General features: G+C 48.8%; 1 protein-coding gene across 1 annotated transcript; it reads left to right on the top strand.

The window, feature by feature from the left end:
• Positions 1 to 17,644: 17,644 nt before the first annotated feature.
• LOC127303422 (uncharacterized mitochondrial protein AtMg00810-like) lies at positions 17,645 to 18,872 on the top strand. The gene is made up of 2 exons (XM_051334158.1): positions 17,645 to 17,740; positions 17,802 to 18,872. The coding sequence occupies exons 1-2, from the start codon at positions 17,645 to 17,647 to the stop codon at positions 18,870 to 18,872; spliced, it is 1,167 nt and encodes a 388-aa protein (XP_051190118.1).
• Positions 18,873 to 25,125: the final 6,253 nt, after the last annotated feature.

Below are 25,125 nucleotides of genomic sequence, written 5' to 3'. Positions count from 1 at the left end.
CGATTGATTTTTTTAGGGTACACTTTACGCTTGATTGTTTATTTAGCTGTGAGAGATTCTGTGAATCATAGTATAGTGGAGATCGATAACTTTGCAATGAAATGGAGAAGCTTCTGTCTTCATCCTATTTTCGAACTGAAATTCACTTCAGATGAATGACTTGACAGTATGTTATATTTAGCGTTTGAATTCTTAACACCTGTGTCGATGCATCATAAGTTATGGCCGATTATGGAAGTGATCATCATACGATTGATTTAGCCGTTAATTTAGTCGTGGGTTTGTGTATTGAAGAAGTTTTTTTAAAGGGAAGGCCTCCAGGCCCGGCTTTATATATAAAGTCACACACGGCATGAAACGATAGTCAAGTTACGGCAACCCACACACACAACAAGCATAAGTTCAAAGACACCGACCACACCCGGGTCACAACAGGACAAGAGCACGCCAAAGCCAGCAAGCGCAACCAAACCCTAGCCTATGATAAGTGGTGCGCTGGATCATCCTCCTCCTCCAGGGTCGTCCGCCTCCGGCCTAGTCCTCGCGTACAGTCCTCTGATGTCTCCCACCGCCACGTCCAGGAGCCCCCTGTCCTTCGGTCTGGCCAGAACCCTCCAGCTCTGCATGTAAATAGTCATTTGGTACAGAGCATCAGCCGGGTTGCCAATAAGTTTGCCTTCAATTGCTAGTTTATTACGAATGTTCCAAAGCGTCCAGCATTGCGCAGCAAAGGTAAACCAGACTAATCTACGCAATCTACCCGACAGCCTTTGGGATGTAGCAATGAAGGCACCTGCCCCCGCAGGATTCCAATCGCAGTGCAGGAGCTCCCTTGCCCCCGCCCACAAGAATCTCGCAAGGTGACACGAGAAGAAAATATGGTTGCAGTCCTCCCATTCCCCGCAGAGAGCACAAAGACCATTAGAGGGGCCGTGTCTCTTTGCCAGCTGATCCCCAGAAGGAAGTCGACCTCTGATCAGTTGCCAGAGGAAGATCTTAATCTTGGGGGGGCACACGTGTGCGCCACACGTCCTTGAAGAAGGTCACCGTCGCCCCCTGCGACATGCCTAGGTATATTGAGCGCGTTGAGAACTCCCCATCGTTCTCGAGCGCCCAGGAGACTCTGTCTTCCGTAGTCAAAGAGGGAAGCGCCTGTACCTCTCTGCACAAGTTCTCCCACTCCACCGTCTCAGCGAGACCAAATTGTCTCCTGAACCGAATGCGCCATTCCCCCGGCACCCCGCCTTCCACCCTAGCATCGTGGACTGTGAGGAAGGGATCCGCACAGCAGGCGAAAAGAAGGGGGAATCTAGCATGCAGTGGGGTCGTCCCCGACCACCAATCCAGCCAAAAGAAGGTTCGCTTCCCATTGCGTACCTCGTGCTTAGCACCAAGCTTGAAGAACCATTTCAGCTTTTGAATCGCCTTCCAGAATTGCGATCCGTTAGCTGACGCCTCCCTCGAGAACAGGTCCTTCCCTCTCAGGTACTTAGCCCTGACGAGGTCTGCCCAAAGACCCTCATCGTTCTGGTATAGTTTCCAAACCCATTTGAGCATCAGAGCTATATTCATGAGTTTGGTGTTGAGGATTCCCAATCCTCCAAGCTCTTTGGGTTTTCAAACCGTGGCCCAGTCCACCATGTGGTATTTCCGTTTGTTGCCCACTCCTTCCTAGAAGAAGCGGGCCCTGGACATGTCCATGACTTTGTGAGTGGAATCATGGAGCAGATACAAGCTCATGGCGAACATGGGCAAACTGGACAGACAAGAGTTTGTGAGCTCCAGCCTCCCTCCGGAAGCCAGAAAGAGGCCCTGCCATGGGTCAACCCTGTGTCCCACTTTTTCCGGGAGGAAGCCCCAGTCCCTGACCCGTAGCGGCTTGTCGCTAATTGGCAGCCCCAAGTACTTGATGGGAAAAACGCCCAACTTGCAGTTAAGAGCATTCGCCACCCTTTGCTGCTCCTCGATTGTGACCCCTGTCACAATCGCTTCACTCTTGTCAAAGTTGATCTTAAGGCCCGACATGTTCTCAAAGCATAATAGCAGGAGTTTAAGGTTCGCGACCCCCAAACTCGTGGGCTCAATCATAATCATCGTGTCGTCCGCGTACTGCAGATGGGTCACCCCCCCTGGGATGAGATGTGGGACTAAGCCCACCAGGTGCCCTGCCGAGCTCGCCTTAGATAGGAAAGCGGCGAGCCCATCCACCATAAAGTCGAACAGAATGGGGGAAAGGGGGTCTCCCTAACGCACCCCTCGGGCATTACGGAAGAAGGGTCCCACTTCTCCATTAACATTTATCGCAGTTTGGCCACCCTTGACCAGTTGCATCAGCCGATGGACAATCATCGGAGAGAAGCCCTTGAAGGTCAACACTTCCTGCAGGAAGTCCCAGTTGACACGATCATAGGCCTTCTCGAAATCGAGCTTAAGAAGCAGACCCTTCTGCTTCTTGACTCGTAGCTCGTGAACAATCTCATGGAGGGCAAGCGCACCCTCGTGAAGGCATCTGCCTTTGATGAAGGCCGATTGGCTGCGGTCGATCGTCCTATGAGCAAGCGGAGCAAGTCTAATCGCATACGCCTTAGCCACAAATTTAAAGATAACATTAATAAGCGCTATGGGACGGAATTGCTTAATGCGGTCAGCCCCTGAACCTTCGGAATCAGGGAGATAATCCCAAAGTTAAGCCTAGCCACATCCACCCTCCCCAGAACAAAGTCGTTGAGGAGCTGTAGGATTGGCGCCTTTAAGATTCCCCAGAATCTTTTGTAGAAGAGGACCGGGAACCCATCCGGTCCAGGAGCCGAATCTGGCTTCATGCTAAGGAGAACTTCCTCCAGCTCATCAGCGGTGAAGGTGAGCTCCATCTCCTGGTTCTCCCCCAACGAAATCCTTTTGTCCTCCTCCCAGAGGTTCGGGGAAAGTCCAAACGCCCGTGGTTCCCCCGCGGAGCCCATTAAGCCCTGGTAGAACGCATAAATGTGCTCCACCAAAGCCTGCTGCTCCGCAACCTCCCCTGAGGCCGTGATAAGCCTCGGGATCGCACACTTCCTCCGGCGGCCATTGGCAATGGCATGGAAATACGCAGTGCCCGAGTCCCCTTTCAGCGTCCATTGCACCCTGCTACGCTGACGCCGATATTCCTCCTCGACCTTGTCCATCCAAACAAGCTGGAGTTGGCGCTTATTGAAGAAGTTTCTCTTGTTGTCTGAATGCAGATGGACACCATACTGTTCTTCTTCGCAGAGTTGGCGCTTCTTCGCAGAGTTGGCGCTAATGCAGTACTCACTGGTGTTGTCCAACCTCTCCATGGTTTCTATTGCTCTCTACGCTGCCAGTCTCACCCTAAGAAGACCCCTCTTTGGACCCATACCCTCAAGCTTCACTACGCCAAAAAGGCTTACCAATGACGGGTGTGTTTTATCACTAGTAATCCAACACCTCTGACGTGCAATTATTACGTCCGTGGTTAGGCTAACTAGTCACAATCAAATGGACTATCGACCGTCGCCGGTAAGTCATTTATTTGGCGATCGGTGCTCACGAGCAATAAAACGGTGACGATCGAAGCGACAAGATCTAGCGAGAATATATTAAATAAGACCATCATTCATATGTGACTAGTGACAGTTTATTATGTTTACGCACCGTCATTTCGTGATTTATAGAGACGGACACCTACATGTGGAACCTATCATTAGTAGCCTACGACTGACTAGCCGTGGAACGTTTTCTCATGAATTGTTGACTGCATTTTGTTTTGCTACGTCATGAGTAGGTTACTGCTGATGTATGCGTTTTGTTGTCTACTTCACTTGCGGCTCACCAATGACGCGTGCTTTTCATTTTTGAACGGCAGTAGTAATCTCACAGTGACGGCCCCGTATATTTACAGCAGTGACAACACATATATGAGCCCATCGTTGGTCAGTTTATCAGGAGCAAAAATAAATTCCATATTAATAAAATCCAGGCTGGCGTATGTATAAAATGCACTCGTTTCATGGTTTCAATTAGTGGCTAGCACAAATACAACAGCATAATACATATGTTGCATCCATTTAAAGCTAAAGAATGGAGCTCATCAAGTTTTCATTGGTCTAAATAATATATCACAGAAGAATCATCCTCATCTTCTTGCAAGCAAAATACAGAAAGAATACTCATCTTGAAATGGCTGATATCCTGATATTCCAAGTCTTCATCTGAGGTCTTTGTTGCAAGCAAACAAAACAAGATTATGTCAGAGACAATTAAGTCGATGCCTCAAAGATGTAGGTACTGAGAAGAATAGTTAACTGAATAACATAAGATGCATAACATGAATTACACCAAATTTAGAGACATGATAAAAAGAAAGAAGTACCTACAATTTAGAGCATCGGTGTAGAGACGCTGAAAGGAAACCTGCGTATGACAGTTGACAGCAGACCATCATGGTGCAGAGATGGATTGGCAATACAAACTTTATGTACAAATAGTTAAGCCTTAACTAACAAATCATATAATCAAAATAACTGTATGACATCAGACAATTCTGCATATAGATGAATAGAAAAATTGAAATAGCACTTATTTCTCACAAGAGCAGTGTGTCTTGTTCTATGAGACATTGGTTGTTATCATCTTATGTAGGATACATGAGGTATGCAGTCAAGGAAGTGTACCTTGGTGAGGGACATCTTCTATCTTCATACCGAGTCAATAGACGGATTCCCAGAAGCTTTAAAATGTAGGTGACACCTAGTGTTTTTCTGCAATTATCAAGATCCAGGTTAAAATAAGCAGTAACATGAATGTAGAGCATACATAGGGCTTCAAATAGTTCAAAATAATCAAAGCAACAAGCTAACCAAGGGATATAAGGATTATCACAATAATTTTCTAAAATCAAAACAGGTGTAGATATGAAATCCATTATAACTAAGAAGTTCATTCCCACTAACCTATTTCTCTTAGCATGCAGCTATGCCACCTCAGCAATGTGCCACCTAAGCAACCAAGGCACTTAATCAGCTACACAAACCCACCATAATCCAGACTAGCATGCATGCACGGTCATCCTTTGTTCGGTCTTCATAGCTTCGCCTTCCGTCTGTTTGTCGGGCAGAAATCGTCGCCGCGCGCGCGTCATCCTACACAAACATTTTCTGCCCACGGTTGTCATGCCTTCTGGATAGGAACGGACACTTCCGACGCACACCCTCTCTCCCGACGCCGCCGCCCACCATCCACCACCGACCCCTCTCTCCCTCCCCATCCGAATATGCGCCCCGGGTCGTCTCGCGCGAGGCGGCTCCGGTCGATGACCCAAATCCTAGCCAGAGGCCGGCCGATCTGCCTCCTCTTGGCCACTGCCGTAGTCAGCGGTGGCGGCCGCGTCCGGCTGCCAAAGGCAGGGGCGATGGTGGCGCGCCCATGGACTCCCCTTTGCGCGGAGGCGGGGTCCTTCAGGGGCGACGACGGTGGATGGCGGGTCTGGTGTTGGTGGCCTTTGGCTACATCACCCGGATCATGGCGGGTGACGCAGTGGTGTGGTGGATCTTGGTGGGGAGGAAGGGCGGCAGCGGGATCGGGCAGCGGTGGCAAGGTACATGGTCACGAGGCGGCGGCATTGAGGCTCGGCCAGGCTCTCTTGGCGGGCAGCAACCAGCCGTATCCGTGTCGTGGGCGTGCGTAGCCGCTATCCCGACGGCTGCTGGCCTCCACCGGCCGGGTTGGAGGAGGAAGATGGACCGTGGTTCCCACCCATGGTGGCGGCGTGGGGGCCGACCGTTCCAGCTTTCATGGTGGTGGTCCTAGGGTTCTCCTTTCGCGAAGATGAAGACGTTCCGGATGCCGCTCTTTTTTCATCAAGCGGGAGTGATTAGTTCCGGAAGGCTCCAACAGCGAATGGAACAGTGCATCTTTTGTCTGGAGTTCACAAGATCGGGTGGTATTCGGTCACGCGCACCCATGCTTTTATTCCGACCATTTGGTTCCGGAGGGAGCGGCGCGAAGCTCTATTCTGTGTTGACATCAAGAGACTTTTGGTCCATGGTGAAGTCAGAAACAGAGAATTTCATGAAGGTGGGATTGGGGGATTAGCTAAAGAAGGTTCAAGTCTCCGCGATGTTCAGGAACTTGCTTGGTGTTCCGTGATTTGCAGCAGTGGTATGAAAGTGGGGCGGCAGCACAGGTGAAGTTCAGAGTCCTACCTTTTAGGATGAAAATCCAAGGTGTGGCCTTAACTCCAATAACTATTCTACATGGTATCAGAGGCCCTTCGGGTCCTGACCTAGCCGCCGCCCCTCCCCATCCCGGGCGCCGCCGGCCCTCCTCCTCCCAGCCCTAGCCGCCGCCCCTCCCCACCCCAGGCGCCGCCGGCCACCCTCTCCCCAGCCGCCGCCTCCCCTCCACCCCAGGCGCTGCCGGCCCTCCCTCCCCTCCCTACCTCGGGCGCCGCCGTCCTCTCTCCCTAGCCGGCGCCTCCCATCACCCTCATCGCTTCCGGCATGGCCGGTTTCTCCTCTGCCAGTGATGACCCACAAGTATTGGGGATCGCAACAGTCTTCGAGGGAAGTAAAACCCAAATTTATTGATTCGACACAAGGGGAGGTAAAGAATACTTATAAGCCTTAACAACTGAGTTGTCAATTCAGCTGCACCTGGAAAAGCACTAGTAACAGGGGTGATGTGAAAGTAGCAGTGATATGAGAGCAATAGTAACAGTAACACAACAGCAGTAGTAGTAATATGAGAGCAATGGTACCAGAAAATAGTTGACATGTAGAACGAGTATATGATGATGAAAGATGGACCGGGGTTCCAAGCTATCTACACTAGTGGCAACTCTCCAATAACAAGTGTTGGGTGAACAAATTACAGTTGGGCAATTGATAGGATTGATAAGGCATTAAGAAAGAACATCAATTCATTAATCATGTAGGCATGTTTTCCATATTTAGTCGTACGTGCTCGCAATGAGAAACTTGCACAACATCTATTGTCCTACCAGCCGGTGGCAGCCGGGCCTCAAGGGAAACTACTGGATATTAAGGTACTCCTTTTAATAGAGCACCGGAGCAAAGCATTAACACTCCGTGAAAACATGTGTCCCTCACATCACCGCCATCCCCTCCGGTTGTCCCGATTTCTGTCACTTCGGGGCCTTTGGTTCCGGACAGTGACATGTGCATACAACTTGTAGATACAATCTAAGCAATAATTATAGAGCTCAAATCTAAGATCATGCCACTCGGGCCCTAGTGACAAGCATTAAGCATAACAAGATTGCAGCAACAATAACTTCACAAACTTTATAGATAGACTAATCATAATGTATCATCCATCGGATCCCAACAAACACAACACCGATTACATCAGATGAATCTCAATCATGTAAGGCAGCTCATGAGATCATTGTATTGAAGTACATGGGGGAGAGAATACCAACTAGCTACAGCTAGAACCCGTAGTCCATGGGGGAACTACTCACGGAGCATGATGGAGGCGATGGCGTTGATGGAGATGGCTTCCGGGGGCACTTCCCCGTCCCGGCAGGGTGCCGGGACAGAGACTTCTGTCCCCCGAATTGGAGTTTCGCGATGGCGGCGGCGCCCCTGGAGTCTTTCTGGAGTTTCGTCAAGTGGTACTGCGTTTTTAGGTCGAAAGGGGTTAAATAGGCGAAGAGGCGGCGCAGGAGGGCTGACAGGGTGGCCTCCTCATAGGGGGGCGCGGCCTGGGGCTAGCCCGCGCGGCCCACCCTCCTGGTGGCCCCCTGGCTCTCCTCCGACTCTTCTTCGGTGTTCTGGATGCTTCCGGGAAAAATAAGATCTTTGGCGTTGATTTCGTCCAATTCCGAGAATATTGCCCGAACAGCCTTTCTGGAACCAAAAACAGCAGAAAACAGGAACTGGCACTGTGGCATCTTGTTAATAGGTTAGTTCCGGAAAACGCATAAAAACATCATAAAGTGCAAGCAAAACATGTAAGTATTGTCATAAAACAAGCATGGAACGACAGAAATTATGGATACGTTGGAGACGTATCAGCATCCCCAAGCTTAGTTCTGCTCGTCCCGAGCAGGTAAAACGATAACAAAGATAATTTCTGAAGTGACATGCTACTTACATAACCTTGATCATACTATTACAAAGCATATGAAATGAATGAAGTGACTCAAGGAAATGGTCTATAGTTGCTAACAAGTAGATAACATATAGCAAAACTTTTCATGGAGAGTACTTTCAAGACAAGCATCAAAAGTTTTGCACAAGAGTTAACTCATAAAGCAATAAGTTCATAGTAAAGGCATCGAAGCAACACAAAGGAGGATATAAGTTTCAGCGGTTGCTTTCAACTTTCAACATGTATATCTCATGGATATTGTCAACATAGAGTAATATGATGAATGCAAATATGCAAGTATGTAAGAATCAATGCACAGTTGACACAAGTGTTTGCTTCTAAGATGGAAGGAAGTAGGTAACTGACTCAACATAAAAGTAAAAGAATGGCCCTTCTACGAGGGAAGCATCGATTGCTATATTTGTGCTAGAGCTTTGGTTTTGAAAACATATAGAGAGCATAAAAGTAAAATTTTGAGAGGTGTTTGTTGTTGTCAACGAATGGTAGTGGGCACACTAACTACCTCATCAACCGGACTCCCAAGAGCGGCTCCCATTTTATTTATTTTTGGGTGGCACTCCTTCCAACCTTTCTTTCACAAACCATGGCTAACCGAATCCTCGGGTGCCTGCCAACAATCTCATACCATGAAGGAGTGCCTTTTTATTTAAGTTTTATTATGATGATGACACTCCCCCCAACCTTTGCTTACACAAGCCATGGCTAGCCGAATCCTTCGGGTGCCGTCCAACAATCACAAACCATGGAGGAGTGTCTATTTAAATTAATTAATTCGGGACTGGGAATCCCATTGCCAGCTCTTTTTGCAAAATTATTGGATAAGCGGATGTGCCACTAGTCCATATGAGAGTCCGTCAAAAGTAAATGACAAGGTTGAAAGCTAAACACCACATACTTCCTCATGAGCTATGAAACATTAACACAAATTGAGAAGCATTTTGAATTATTTAAAGGTAGCACTCAAGCAATTTACTTTGGAATGGCAGAAAATACCACATAGTAGGTAGATATGGTGGACGCAAATGGCATAGTGGTTGGCTCAAGGATTTTGGATGCATGAGAAGTATTCCCTCTCGATACAAGGCTTAGGCTAGCAAGGTTATTTGAAGCAAACACAAGTATGAACCGGTACAGCAAAACTTACATAAGAACATATTGCAGGCATTATAATACTCTACACTGTCTTCCTTGTTGCTCAAACACTTTTACCAGAAAATATCTAGACCTTAAGAGAGACCAATCATGCAAACCAATTTTAACAAGCTTTACGGTAGTTCTCCACTAATAGGTTTAAACTACATGCAAAAACTTATGATCTACTTGAGAGCTCAAAACAATTGCCAAGTATCAAATTATCCAAGACATATGAGGCATTTTCTTTTCCCAACCAAATAAAGATAAATATTGTAGCTTCCAACTTTTATTCATTGAACATTAAAAGTAAAATGAAGAACAAGTGTTCATATGAAAAAGTGGAGCGTGTCTCTCTCCCAAACATGGATTGCTAGGATCCGAATTTATTCAAACATAAACAAAACGAAAAATAAACACACAGACGCTCCAAGTAAAGCACATATGATGTGACTGAATAAAAATATAGTTTCAGGGGAGGAACCTGATAAGTTGATGAAGAAGGGGATGCCTTGGGCATCCCCAAGCTTAGACGCTTGAGTCTCCTTGAAATATGCAGGGATGAACCACGGGGGCATCCCCAAGCTTAGACTTTTCACTCTTCTTGATCATATATCATCCTCCTCTCTTGACCCTTGAAAACTTCCTTCACAACAAACTTCTCATAAACTTCATTAGAGGGGTTAGTACTCAAAAAATTTGAATCCACCTTGGTCCTGTAGTGGCACATTGCAAGAACTCAATAAAACATTAGCTACAGCTCTCTATGTCTAGAAAAGCTCGCTTAAAGTCCACAAGAGACAATGCAAAAAACAGAGACAGAATCTGCCAAAACAGAACAGCCAGTAAAGACGAATTTTTACGGGGTACTTCCGTTGCTCAAATCAGAAAACTCAAAACTAATGAAAGTTGCGTACATATCTGAGGATCACGCACGTAAATTGGCAGATTTTTCTGAGTTTCCTACAGAGAAATTTGCCCAGATTCGTGACAGATAGAAATCTGTTTCTGCGCAGAAATCCAAATCTAGTATCAACCTTCGATTAGAGGCTTCACTTGGTACAACAAAACACAAAACTAAGATAAGGAGAGGTTGCTACAGTAGTAAACAACTTCCAAGACACAAATATAAAACAAAGTACTGTAGCAAAATAACACATGGGTTATCTCCCAAGAAGTTCTTTCTTTATAGCCATCAAGATGGGCTCAGCAGTTTTAAATGATGCACTCGCAAGAAATAGTATTTGAAGCAAAAGAGAGCATCAAAAAGCAAATTCAAAACACATTTAAGTCTAACCCACTTCCTATGCATAGGAATCTTGTACACAAATAAATTCATAAAGAACAAAGTGATAAGCATAAGAAGATAAAACAAGAGTAACTTCAAAATTTTAAGCACATAGAGAGGTGTTTTAGTACCATGCAAATTTCTACAACCATATTTTCCTCTCTCATAATAATTTTCAGTAGCTTCATGAATAAACTCAACAATATAACTATCACATGCAGCATACTTTTCATGATTTCCAAACACATAATTTTTATCAAGTTCAAGAATAGTGGAATTAAAACTTTCAAACTTACTTTTATTAATAATATAACAAGGTAGTTGATCAATCTCAATAGATATGGGACTCCTAAATAAAGTCAATACTTCTCCAATCCCATTTTCATTAGTAGTACAATTAATATTATCAAGTAACATAGGACCATCATTTAGAGCTTTATCATAAACATTTGCCAAGCAAAATTCTTTAGTACCATGCATTTCGACATCAGGCACAAACAAAGCATTATCATAAGATTTATCAAAGTAGCATGGATTATCATAAATAACAGTAGCATAATCATTCTCACAAGTATTACTCATAGGTACTATTTCAAGAGAATCCACAGGAACATAACATTCAACCTCTTCCGGTAAGCATGGAGGACAATCAAATACTGTAAGAGATGAAGAGTTACTCTCATTAGAAGGTTGACATGGGTAGCTAATCCATTCTTCCTCCTTTTGTTCGTCACTCTCCTCTTCTTTTTCATCCAATGAGCTTTCAAGTTCATCAATTTCCTCCTCTTTTTCATCCAATGAGCTTTCAGGTTCATCAATTTCTTCTTCCACCGGTTCCTGCAAATTGTGAGTGCATTCTTGTGCATTAATGTGTCTCTCTTTATAATCAAGGATATAAGGATTCCTACTGTAGCATTCTATGCAAGAATTAAGGATAGTAGAGACATAATCTTTAAGGCCCTTACAAACAACACAAGTTTCATAATTCTCAACCATGAAGGATTCTATCTCGGAGCCTCCCATAAATAAGACAAATTGTTCTACCTCTTCGAACCCATAATGAATATAGCAATTCCGATTATAGTTCTTAATTAAAAGTTCCTCACTAAAGCCACATTGAAATTTAAGGTGTTTAGTATCCTGTTGAGAGCAGCAGTTTATATTATGGCGTTCAAGCAAGATTCTAGCAATTGTATTTAATTTCTCTATCATAGCACTCATTATTTTACCAGTTCTTGATTCTCTATAATTATTATAACATTCTATAAGCTCCAAGTAGGTTGTAGGTTCTCCCATAACAGCAGTTTTTGATTTTTAGATTTTTCAAATTTTTATGGATTTTTGGGTATATGAGGAAAATAAAACTAGACAAAAATAAACTAGACAAAAGTAAACTAAGCAAAGTAAAACTAGACAGAAATAAACTAAGCACAAATAAACTAGACAGAAATAAACTAGCAAGACAAAATAAGATAAAAGCAGAGAGAGAGGTAGAGTGTACTCCCCAGGTGAACTTATGAGTAGAGCTATGCCTCCCCGGCAACGGCGCCAGAAAATAGTCTTGATGACCCACAAGTATAGGGGATCGCAACAGTCTTCGAGGGAAGTAAAACCCAAATTTATTGATTCGACACAAGGGGAGGTAAAGAATACTTATAAGCCTTAACAACTGAGTTGTCAATTCAGCTGCACCTGGAAAAGCACTAGTAACAGGGGTGATGTGAAAGTAGCAGTGATATGAGAGCAATAGTAACAGTAACACAGCAGCAGTAGTAGTAATATGAGAGCAATGGTACCAGAAAATAGTTGACATGTAGAACGAGTATATGATGATGAAAGATGGACCGGGGTTCCAAGCTATCTACACTAGTGGCAACTCTCCAATAACAAGTGTTGGGTGAACAAATTACAGTTGGGCAATTGATAGGATTGATAAGGCATTAAGAAAGAACATCAATTCATTAATCATGTAGGCATGTTTTCCATATTTAGTCGTACGTGCTCGCAATGAGAAACTTGCACAACATCTATTGTCCTACCAGCCGGTGGCAGCCGGGCCTCAAGGGAAACTACTGGATATTAAGGTACTCCTTTTAATAGAGCACCGGAGCAAAGCATTAACACTCCGTGAAAACATGTGTCCCTCACATCACCGCCATCCCCTCCGGTTGTCCCGATTTCTGTCACTTCGGGGCCTTTGGTTCCGGACAGTGACATGTGCATACAACTTGTAGATACAATCTAAGCAATAATTATAGAGCTCAAATCTAAGATCATGCCACTCGGGCCCTAGTGACAAGCATTAAGCATAACAAGATTGCAGCAACAATAACTTCACAAACTTTATAGATAGACTAATCATAATGTATCATCCATCGGATCCCAACAAACACAACACCGATTACATCAGATGAATCTCAATCATGTAAGGCAGCTCATGAGATCATTGTATTGAAGTACATGGGGGAGAGAATACCAACTAGCTACAGCTAGAACCCGTAGTCCATGGGGGAACTACTCACGGAGCATGATGGAGGCGATGGCGTTGATGGAGATGGCTTCCGGGGGCACTTCCCCGTCCCGGCAGGGTGCCGGGACAGAGACTTCTGTCCCCCGAATTGGAGTTTCGCGATGGCGGCGGCGCCCCTGGAGTCTTTCTGGAGTTTCGTCAAGTGGTACTGCGTTTTTAGGTCGAAAGGGGTTAAATAGGCGAAGAGGCGGCGCAGGAGGGCTGACAGGGTGGCCTCCTCATAGGGGGGCGCGGCCTGGGGCTAGCCCGCGCGGCCCACCCTCCTGGTGGCCCCCTGGCTCTCCTCCGACTCTTCTTCGGTGTTCTGGATGCTTCCGGGAAAAATAAGATCTTTGGCGTTGATTTCGTCCAATTCCGAGAATATTGCCCGAACAGCCTTTCTGGAACCAAAAACAGCAGAAAACAGGAACTGGCACTGTGGCATCTTGTTAATAGGTTAGTTCCGGAAAACGCATAAAAACATCATAAAGTGCAAGCAAAACATGTAAGTATTGTCATAAAACAAGCATGGAACGACAGAAATTATGGATACGTTGGAGACGTATCACCAGCCCCTCCATCGCCATCATCCGCGACATCTCCCGCGGTGCCCAGGCACCCGCGCCTCTCCCCACGGGCTTCTACTCAGCCGGTCACCAGGCCGGTCAGACCGGGCCGTGGACCGGCCCGTACGGTCACCAGGCCGGTCAGACCGGGTCGTCGATCGGCCCGTCCGGTCACCAGGCCGGTCAGACCGGGCCATGGACCGGCCCAGCCGGCGCCCAGGCCGGTCCAACCGGCTCCTGGACCGGGAAGGTCGCTGCCCCTGGCGGTGGTGCCGCCCCCGCGCCTCGTCCACCTCAGCACATCGCCCCTCCGCCATGGATCACTGGTCACAATCCGTGGACCGGGGTCGTTCATGCCTACTCCATGCCCGTGCCGCGCGCCCCCTACCCGGGCTTCATGGGACCGCGTCCGGCCACCCACCAGGCTTTCTACGCGGCACCCCAGCCCGCCCCAGCCTACGCTGCCCCCCCCCCCCCCCGAGCTCGGCCTCGTGGGACCCTGCCCTCCAGAGCGTCCCCTCCGCTGGGGCGTATGGTGGGGTTGGCGACTGGTTAATGGACACCGGCGCCTCTGCGCATATGGCTGCGCACCCCGGTAACCTTTCTTCTTCTACACCCGCCGCCACTTCCTCTCGCATCATCGTTGGCAACGGTCATGCTCTCTCCATTACTCACACCGGTTCCGTCTCTTTTCCTTCCACTTCCACTCCTCTCTCTCTAAATAACGTTCTTGTTTCTCCTAACTTGATTAAAAATCTTGTTTCCGTTAAATCTTTCTGTCGTGATAATCCTGTGACTGTGGAATTTGACGCTTTTGGTTTCTCTGTCAAGGATGGTCGTACTCGGATGATCCTCCACCGCTGTGACAGCCCCGGCGATCTGTACCCTGTTGGTTCGGCCTCCACCACCGCCAGCAGCCCACTCGCCCTTTCCACCGGTGGCGATCTCTGGCACGCTCACCTCGGCCATCCTACCTCCCCCGCTCTGCGTCAAATAATGCAAGACTTCTCGTTTACTTGCAATAAAACGGATGCCCACTCTTGTGAAGCATGTCGTCTAGGCAAACATGCTCGCCTCCCGTTTAGTTCTTCCTCCACAGTCGTGTCTTTTCCGTTTCAGCTTATTCATAGTGATGTTTGGACCTCGCCTGTTCCGAGTAATTCTGGTTATACTTATTATCTAGTAATTCTTGATGATTACTCGCATTTTGTATGGACTTTTCCCCTTCGTCGTAAATCCGATGTTGCCGCCACCCTCACCGCCTTCTTCGCCTTCGTTTCCACTCAGTTCGGTCGCCCCATCCACGCCTTACAAACCGACAACGGCAAAGAGTTCGACAACATCACCATTCGCTCACTTCTCGCCGCCCATGGCGCCGTCTTCCGCCTCACGTGTCCATACACTTCTCCACAGAACGGTCGTGCCGAACGGATGCTTCGTACCCTCAACGACTGTGTCCGCACCCTTCTGTTCCATGCATCCATGCCCCCACGATTCTGGTCGGATGCCCTTGTCACGGCGACTCTCCTCGTCAACATCCGCCCGTGTCGTGTGCGTTGGTCCTACACGCCGCATCACCTCCTTTACGGTGCGCCGCCCGCCTATGATGACCTTCGCATCTTCGGCTGCCGGTGTTATCCTAACACTGCTGCCACCGCCGCGCATAAGCTTGCGCCGCGCTCTCTCCCTTGTGTGTTTCTCGGCTACCCCGCCAACACCAAGGGCTACCGCTGTTACGACCCGGTCTCACATCGTGTCATCGGGACTCTTGGCGACACCTCCGACGATGCCCCCGGCGCACACTGGCCCTCTCATGGCCGCGCGCCGATGACTGACAGCGGCGGCCCCCTCTGTGCCGGCCCCGCTGATGCGCGTAGATGTACACGTCCGTTGGGAACCCCAAGAGGAAGGTATGATGCGCACAACAGCAAGTTTCCCTCAGTATGAAACCAAGGTTATCGAACCAGTATGAGCCAAGAAGCACGTGAAGGTTGTTGGTGGAGGAGTGTAGTGCGGCGCAACACCAGTGAAATCGGCGCCAACGTGGAACCTGCACAACACAATCAAAGTACTTTGCCCCAACGTAACAGTGAGGTTGTCAATCTCACCGGCTTGCTGAAAACAAAGGATTAAGCGTATCGAGTGGAAGATGGTGTTTGTTTGCAAAGAACAGTAAAGAACAGTAGAATGTATTCAGATGTAAAAGAATGGACCAGGGTCCACAGTTCACTAGAGGTGTCTCTCCAATAAGATAACTAACATGCTGGGTGAACAAATTACAGGCGGGCAATTGACAAATAAAGATTCAATACATATCAATGATGATTACTATGTGATTTAATCAGGGCATTACGACAAAGTACATAGACCGCTATCCAGCATGCATCTATGCCTAAATAATCCACCTTCAGATTATCATCCGAACCCCTTCCAGTATTAAGTTGTAAACAACAGATAATTGCATTAAGTATGGTGCGTAATGTAATCAACACAAATATCCTTAGACAAAGCATCAATGTTTTATCCCTAGTAGCAACAGCACATCCACAACCTTAGAACTTTCTCATCCTTGTCCCAGATTAAATGGAGGCATGAACCCACTATCGAGCATAATTACTCCCTCTTGGAGTTACAAGTATCAACTTGGCCAGAGCCTCTACTAGCAACGGAGAGCATGCAAGAACATAAACAACACATATATGATAGATTGATAATCAAGTCAACATAATATTCTATATTCATCGGATCCCGCCAAACACAACATGTAGCATTACAAATAGATGATCTTGATCATGTTAGGCAGCTCACAAGATCTAAACAATGATAGCACAAGCGGAGAAGACAACCATCTAGCTACTGCTATGGACCCATAGTCCAAAGATGAACTACTCACGCATCAATCCGGAGGCGGGCATGATGATGTAGAGCCCCTCCGGTGATGATTCCCCTCTCCGGCAGGGTGCCGAAGGCGATCTCCTGAATCCCCCGAGATGGGATTCGCGACGGCGGCGTCTCTGGAAGGTTTTCCGTATCGTGGCTCTCGGTACAGGGGGTTTCGCGACGAAGGCTATTTGTAGGCGAAAGGGTAGGTCAGGGGGCGACGCGAGGGGCCCACACACTAGGCCGGCGTGGCCAGGGCCTGGGCCGCGCCGCCCTGGTGTGTAGCCGCCTCGTGGCCCCACTTCCTTTCCCCTCCGGTCTTCTGGAAGCTTCGTGGAAAAATAGGACCCTGGGCGTTGATTTCGTCCAATTCCGAGAATATTTCCTTACTAGGATTTTTGAAACCAAAAACAGCAGAAAACAGCAATTGGCGCTTCGGCATCTTGTTAATAGGTTAGTGCCGGAAAATGTATAGTAATGCTGTAAAGTATGTATAAAACATTCAAGTATTGTCATAAAAGTAGCATGGAACATAAGAAATTATAGATACGTTTGAGACGTATCACCCACCTGGTCCCTCGGCGTCTCCGTCGCCCGCGGCGCCCCCGTCGCTCGCCGCGTCTCCATCGGCCGCCTCTTCATCGCCCGCCTCGCCGCCCGTCGCTGCGGCCCCTGAGCCCATGCTCACCCGCGCACGTGCGGGCGTGCGGCGGCCGTCTACACGCTACCCCGCCGACCAGTACGTCTGCACGGCGTCCCCGTCCGCTGCGTCCGCCTTCTGGGCCAGCGGCATCCAGCTCTGCCCTCTCGCCGGTGCCCACCTTGGCTCGCGCCGCCTTGCGCGACCCGCATTGGCGCGCTGCCATGCAGGAGGAGTACGATGCGCTACAGCGCAACCGGACCTGGGAGCTGGTTCCCCGGCCCCCTCGCGCCAACGTCATCACCGGCAAATAGGTCTTCAAGCACAAGCTCGGCTCCGACGGTACTCTCGAGCGCTACAAGGCGCGCTGGGTTGTGCGCGGCTTTCGGCAACGCGCTGGCGTCGACTTCACGGATACGTTTGCCCCGGTTGTCAAACCGGGCACGATCCGAACGGTGTTGCACCTTGCCACCTCTCGCACGTGGCCGGTGCATCAGATGGACGTCTCCAACGCCTTCCTTCATGGCCATCTGCAGGAGCAGGTGTACTGCCAGCAGCCCATCGGCTTCGTCGACCCCGCGTGCCCTGATGACGTGTGCTCGCTCTCTCGGTCCTTGTATGGACTGAAGCAGGCGCCCCGAGCTTTGGTACCAGTGCATCGCCGGCTTCCTGCATCAGCTTGGTTTCCGCTCCACGCGCTCCGATGCGTCGCTATTCGTCTACCGGACCGGCAACGACATGGCCTACCTGCTGTTGTACGTCGATGGCATCATCTTGACGGCCTCCACCGCTGGCCTTCCTCGACAGCTCACCGACAGTCTTCGCACTGAGTTTGCATTGAAGGACCTCGGCCCGCTCCACTACTTCCTCGGCATCGAGGTTGTCCGGTGTGCGGACGGGTTCTTCCTTCATCAGCGGAAGTATGCCCACGAGCTTCTCGAGCATGCAGGGATGCTTAACTGCAACCCTGCACCTACTCATGTCGACACGAAGACCAAGCTTTCCGCCAGTGATGGGTCGTTGGCATCCGACGCGCCGTTCTACCGCTCCTTCGTCGGTGCCCTCCAGTACTTGACGTTGACACGTCCGGAGCTTCAGTACGCTGTACAACAGGTGTGCTTGCATATGCATGCTCCTCGGGATGCTTATTGGGCCGCGGTGAAGCGGATTCTACGCTACGTCTGTGGTACCATGGGCTACGGCCTGTCGCTACATGCTTCGCCCTCGACGTCGACCGACCTCGTCGCCTACTCGGACGCGGACTGGGCGGGCTGCCCGGACACGCGACGCTCCACCAGCGGCTACTGCGTCTACGTCGACTCGTCGCTTGTCTCTTGGTCCTCCAAGCGGCAGCCCACCGTGTCTCGCTCCAGTGCTGAGGCTGAGTACCGCGCTGTGGCTAACGCCGTGGCTGAGTGCACGTGGCTTCGCCAGATTCTGTCCGAGCTCTCTTGTCCCGTTGACAAGGCTGCGGTGGTCTTCTGCGACAACGTGTCGGCGGTCTACCTCTCCGCCAACCCGGTTCATCATCGGCGCACCAAGCACATCGAGTTGGACATTCACTTCGTTCGTGAGCAAGTTGCCTTCGGTCGCGTTCGAGTTCTTCACGTACCGACGTCTCAGCAGTTTGCCGATATCATGACGAAGGGACTGCCGTCCACGACTTTTCCGGAGTTTCGCTCCAGTCTATGTGTCGGTGCCGACCCTTCGACTGCGGGGGGTTGAGTAACATATTGTACTAGGTATAGGTCCTCGTGTTTTGTCAGGGTTGTACCTGTAATTGTACATGTGTCCGCCTATATATATATGAGCAGTCGGCCCTATTGGTGTTGTGCAATCTCCAATAACTACTCTACACATACATCGAGGATCATGTGAGGTGGAGTTAGTGGCAGGTGGCTAGGTAGTTCAGTACTTGTATAAATTTCGGCATCACTTTAATGGAAAGATAGCCATCGAGGCACCAGCAAATACGATGTAGCCATGGTGAACACCAAGGAGGTTTTACAGGCAAAGCCTTGTTCTTCTTCCTTGGGTGTGTACGTGGGTGTTCTTGACAGAAACAAGAGAGTGAGACGGAGAAGAAGATGGATGGAGCGCGAGCTGCGGGAGCTCTACATCTCCATGAAGCCCAGAAGCTGAAGCAGTGAAGCGACGCCGTACCTGCCCAGGCACTTCTTCCTGCTGTGTGTTGTCGCTGCTTTGTGCTAGTTTTGCTTTCCCACCTCGCTATCTTATGTCTTTGGCGAAGCTGTATGCCGCAGCATGTATGATCGTTAAGTTTGAACCTTGTGATACCTGGACTTTATTAAGTTAAAGTCGGGAAATAAAGTTGCTTTATATCTATAAAAAAAGTGCAGCTCCAACAAAGTCGTCTCTCGAGAACGGGAGAATTGTCAAGACCTAACTGAAGTTGTTGTTGTTAACTCAAGAAGGTCGAGGAAGGCTTACTGCTTCGTGCCGGCATCTTCACCGTTGATCACTGATCCAACGGCTCAGCGGTCACCTTTCACTCAACTGCTCAGTTCTTTATCTTCTTCTTCCTTCCCTCCTTATAGCCTCGATCCCACTAGGATTTCTGGCCTCGTAATTCGGGGTTGAACCCTAGCCGCCTCTGTTGAGGGTCTGGCATAGCTACTGTAATTGCACATATATCTCAATATAATCCCTCTGAAATTAGTAGCTACTTTCCCGTGTTTTTCTTGTGCTTGATTATCTGACGATGTTCATAGTCTGGGCTTGTCACTTTTCTAGGCCGCTGGCATTGAAATGTTAATAAAGGATATGTCTCAATTTTATCGTATCCTATTTAATGGGGATTTATTTATACGTGCGCAGGGGAACAAAATTTAAAATTCTCGTAGTAACGCACGGGCATTCAATTAGTTACTCCTGATTTTTCAAACCCATAACTTACATAGTTGTGTTTTCCTTCGATACCTTACTTTTTCATAAGTTTTAAGTTACACAAAAAGTATATTTCGAAGCAATTGAACGGTACAGTACGACCGTGCGTGTGTTTGGTCTGAAACCATGCATCCAAAATTGTACGGTACGTACCGCAGCTCGGATAGCTAGCGCTCTTTGCAAATAAGTCATCCCAAATATTACTACGCACGGTACGTACTGCTGTTCTAAAAGCTACAACCCTGTCTGCTCCTCGCAAAAAAGTCATCGGAAATAGTAATATGCTGTTGGGAATTGTGATAGCTACACCCAGTTTGCTCCTGGCAAAAAGAAATAATGGCAAATGCTGAATGAGACGACTTTTTAATTCACAACGACCTGATGCCTTCGTCCCAACCGATTGATCGGCGGCACATGCTCTCAACGTACACACGATGGCTAAATGTTAGCCGAGTACGATTGTTTTCTAACGTGCTTTTGCTCCGTTTTCCTCCTGCACACGTCTGCGGCGCGTGCCGCCTCTTTCTCCGAAACTCCGAGGAGTCTAGAGCAGCTTGTGGACGGAATGACCAAGTCGCCATTCCGAGCCAATAAGATGGTGGCGACCGTGATTTGAGAAACAAATCAGCGTCTCTTCAGAGAAGAAGTCGATGAGAAGGGATGAACAACCACCCCGAAACCAGGTGGGCCTTACGCCCTTACCTCACTAGCTTCTCGACAAAGCCGAAGTCGGCCATGCTTCGACAAACGGAGAAGAAGCCGGAAGATCAAAACAGGAAATATTGCCAAAACACAGAACATTTATGTGTTGACTTTTTACTCTAATAGAGTTGCAGTGCTCCAGATCTTTTCTCGGTCATGAACTCATGATCCAAGAAAAAAATCTATTCTTTAGGATAAGTTCTTCTATCCCAAAAAAAAAACATTGGCCAATTATTCCGGTGAATTCCACTTTTTACCCTTAATATGTATTTTGGTGATGGTGTTTACCCCATTTAGTTGGGTCATGTTTTACCTCAAGCTTGGGACAGTGTCTCAACTTTTACCCCACTTAATCATTTACCGGCCGGTTCTAATAGCTTGGACAAAACTTTTACGTCGAGTCAGACGCAAGTTGGGCGATCGCAATAGTTTTGTTTTCTCTCCCAAGCCCCTCTATCCATTCTCTTAACACGACTGACATGCACACTCCCCAACACCCAATTGATCGCCACTTAGCTGCACTGAATCGAAACATAATAACCCGATACTATTCCTCTATGTTCTCTTGCTCTTTCTCAGATATAAATAGGTTTAGGGAATTGGAAGCGACAACGGGGAGCGGTGCACTAGTAGGAAAAGCCTCATCAGTGGCGCACGAAAAAACGATTCTGTGGCGCATGGGGGGTGCGCCACAGAATTCTCGCCACAAAAATAAGCTTTCTGTGGCGCACCAGGCCGTGCGCCACAGAAATAAGGTTTCTGTGGCGCACCAGGTGGTGTGCGCCACAGAAATAAGTAGTTCTGTGGCGCATGTAATGTAGCTGCGCCACAGAAATAGGTGCGCCACAGAATTATTTTTTGGTGCGCCACAGAACTATCTACAGGTATACTCGATTTTGTGCTCCCTGGTGTACTATACAGGTTTTATACTGATTTTATACACTACATGCAGGTTATATACTGATATAATATAGACAGATATAATATGGACATATATAATCATCACATCATCATCACATTACTTAGAGCCCGATCGAGTTATACATATAGCTCCATACACTCATAATGCATGCAAATTAAGAAAGTTCTCATCATCTCTAGATACAAACGAAGTGACACCGGCCGCCGCCTACACTAGGATGAAATAGAGTACCGCCGCGACGATAGTGAGCAAGAGCGACAGCACAAGGAAGGTCTTCATCTTGCTCTTCTTTGCTTGGTGCGCCCTCCACTTGGCAACCGCCTCGTGCCTAGTCGGGTACCCTTTGTAGCAGTTGCCGCTGAACTTGTGCACCTGTTTCTTGCACTCCTCCCACTCCTCGTATACTCCTGGAACCCGCCCCTCGAACACGACGTAGTACGTCATCTCTATGCATGGACACAAGGCATATTAGTATATAACGCAATGGAAAGAGTTAGAGAGTTCACATGCATACATATTCACAAGAATTAAAGCAAGGAAATAATAATAAACCTAAAAGACATATAGCATCGGTATCACATAAGTAATCAAGTTCAACGACAACGACTACAATAGTAATTGAAGTCCAACAACAACGACCACCGTTTCGAGCAAATTAAGCAAGTTTAGTTTACAACACAGTACAAATTGTCCATCGATTCAAAGTAATGCTAAGCACACCGGTCTCGGTCAACGAGACTTCTTGTTGAGCGGCTCCGGGAACGGCTTGTACAAGGCCTTCGTCGTCCATGTCCTTCCATCACCCTGCCTATGTAGGCGTTCTTCGATATCCCTCTTACACAACCCTCTGAGTTGGTATAAGAGCCCCGATGCGTTGGATACATCGTGTAATATAATTTCAGAGAGCTTTACTTGGAGGCGATGGAAGTCTTCTCTAAGATCATCATCGTTGATCTCCCCCGACATTTTAATGGGGTCTCGCTTGCTAGGTGGCAGAGACATCATCTCTGCATCCTCGACAAACCCTTTAAGGTGATGGAGGACATAGAAGGCCTCCTTAATGCTGCCAGCTGGCTGCTTGATGCAAGGGAAGTCGATCACGTGCTTGAACCCGAGCTTTTTAGTGTCCGGCCTGACAAATTCCCCTTTCTTGTCGAAGGTGCCTCCATTTTTGGAGTAGCCAAGGATAGCCTCATCGAGAACACCCCTTATTCTCCTGTAGTCTTTCTTCGTCGTCGTATTCGACGAGTCGAAATACTGGGCTAGTGACCACTTCGGGCAAAGGATGATGAGTGTGCAGTATTTGTCCCTGCTCAACACATGCAATTGAAATGGAATGTTGGAAAAGGATCGCCAATGGAAGAAATATATAAGAAAGCATAAGTTACGACGGCCGTGAGCGGATGTGTACTTACTCGGGAAAGACAGGCAGAAGAATGGTGTTCTTCTCTTTGTTCATGAGCATGAAGCTCTCGAGGTACCGCACCGCCTTGGTCCGTGTGCTTGAGCCGTCCTGGAGCTGGCTATCGCGCATGTAGTAGGGATCCGCTACCGCAATGTGGGGGGGTCTCTCTCTGTTGATCTTCATCTGAAGATTGATCGCGTATAGGCGGACCAAGTTATAGTCGAGCCGTTTCGAGTGAAATAGATTGAAGACGTCCTCGAACGCTATGAAGAAGATATCCGCGGGGTCTTCATTGACGAAGTGCTGGTCGGACGGCACCTTGACCGAGAACACCGGGTAATTTGGATCCTTTTCTTTAAGAAGGACGCTCTCTTGATATTGAATACAGTGCTGCAACGGGAGCATTGGTCCACTTGCGAGGTGTTCCATGTCCGGAGGCAGTATAGGTTTACCAGCTTCATGACACCGGGGCAAGCCATCCGGTGTAGGTGGTACCATGTCGTCGGCCCGGATCCTCTTAGGAGCAGGCTGGCTCGAAGATGCGCCCTTCTTGCCTCCTCTCTTCCTTCCCTTCTTCACCTGACCTACTGGGGGTGCTTGTGGTGCTGATGGTGGTGCTTCGGGTGCTGGTGGTGCTTCTGAGGTTGCTGGGGTTGATTTGGGTGGCTCCCCGATGATCGTCTTACGCAGCGTGTTAGGGCTGAAAACGGTAGCAGGCTTGACTTGAGCTGGATTGCCAGCCTCCGGAGGAGTGTCTTGAGAAAGACCCGTGAAGACCAGGCGCTGCTTCATGACTGTAGGGGGACGACTAAGTTGATCGCTGTGTGTGCGGAAGGCTTGTTCATCCATAGGAGGCATGTACATATCTTGGCTGCAGGCGCCAGTGTTGATGTAGGCATCGATGTCATCATCATCCTCTACATCGTTGCCATCAAGTGGCGCCATGTCCTGGACCTTAGGTGGTGGCGGTTGCGATGCCGTCGCTTGGCGTACCGTGCGTCTAGTAGACGGTCGCTGCGGTAGCGCTCCCAACAACTGTTTGTGGCGTCTGGTGGTGACGGCGATCGTCGGTTCCTTCCGGGTGGCGGCGGCGACCGCCGGTTCCTTCAGGGTAGTGGGGGCGGCGACCGCCGTTTCCTTAAGGGTGTCGTCGGCGCTGGCGATCTTGGGCCGGATGATAGGGGAGGTGGCGCCGGTGCTTTTCTTACCACTCGGAAGACCCCGCACGAATCTGGTTCTTCGGCCATGTCATAAGCCATGAGGTGCAATCCGCAAGGGGCAAAACGTCGCCTTCGTCTGTGCCCGGAGGTTGAAAGGGGGGGATGGCGTAGCGGTACTCCGGCACTACCACTATCAACTTGACCTTCGCCACGTCTTCCGCCAATCTAGCGCCGTGCATAACGCGGGAAGGCATGACAAGGCCGCTAGCAACTTCCACCAACTTGCCGCCGGGCTCCACCGTTTGCAGAAGTATGCATGGTTCATCCTGAGTCAGGGGCGCCATGTTGGGCATCGTGAGATGGCAGTCACGAAAGGCATATATAGTTAAAGAAGATGACGCGAAGGAGTAACTAATGAGTTTACCTCCTTGATGGCGTCGATCTCGGCTACTGTCGATACAAGGGCGGCGGTTGGGGGCGTCGATGCGACCAGTTGGAGCTGCGGCGGCGGTTGGAGCTGCGGCGGCGTCTGGTGGAGCCCCGACGCCGGCGTCGGGTGGAGCGGCACCGTCGGCGACACGTGGAAGCTTGAGTTGCTGCCGCTGATGCTGGGCACATGTATCGGCCCCACTTGACCTCCCGCATTCCAAGCAGCTAACCCCTCCATCAACCCAGGGGGGATGATCTGCCGGATCTTCTCGTCCAATAACTTCTTCATCATCTCCGTGTTCTCCACAGGCTTTTCGGCCACCAGCTTCTCTAGTGTCTCCACCTTCTTCTTCAGCTCCTGAACCTCGGATTTATCCTTAGCCGATGACCTCCTCTCCAGCTTTCTCGTCTTGGCATCCGATCCGTAGTACTCGGATAGCTTCATACTTGTGC

Source organism: Lolium perenne, chromosome 5 (assembly GCF_019359855.2).
Source record: "Lolium perenne isolate Kyuss_39 chromosome 5, Kyuss_2.0, whole genome shotgun sequence".
NCBI classification, from domain to species: Eukaryota; Viridiplantae; Streptophyta; class Magnoliopsida; order Poales; family Poaceae; genus Lolium; species Lolium perenne.
The sequence above is the reverse complement of the archived record's forward strand: the minus strand, read 5'-3'. Positions and strand labels throughout refer to the sequence as shown.

Excerpts from the sequence above, each read along its gene's own strand:
- LOC127303422 (XM_051334158.1), top strand. The coding sequence starts at position 17,645 with ATGGACGTCTCCAACGCCTTCCTTCATGGCCATCTGCAGGAGCAGGTG. Across the intron at positions 17,741-17,801 it reads ACCCCGCGTGCCCTGATGAC|TGCATCGCCGGCTTCCTGCA; the intron begins GTGTGCTCGCTC and ends CTTTGGTACCAG.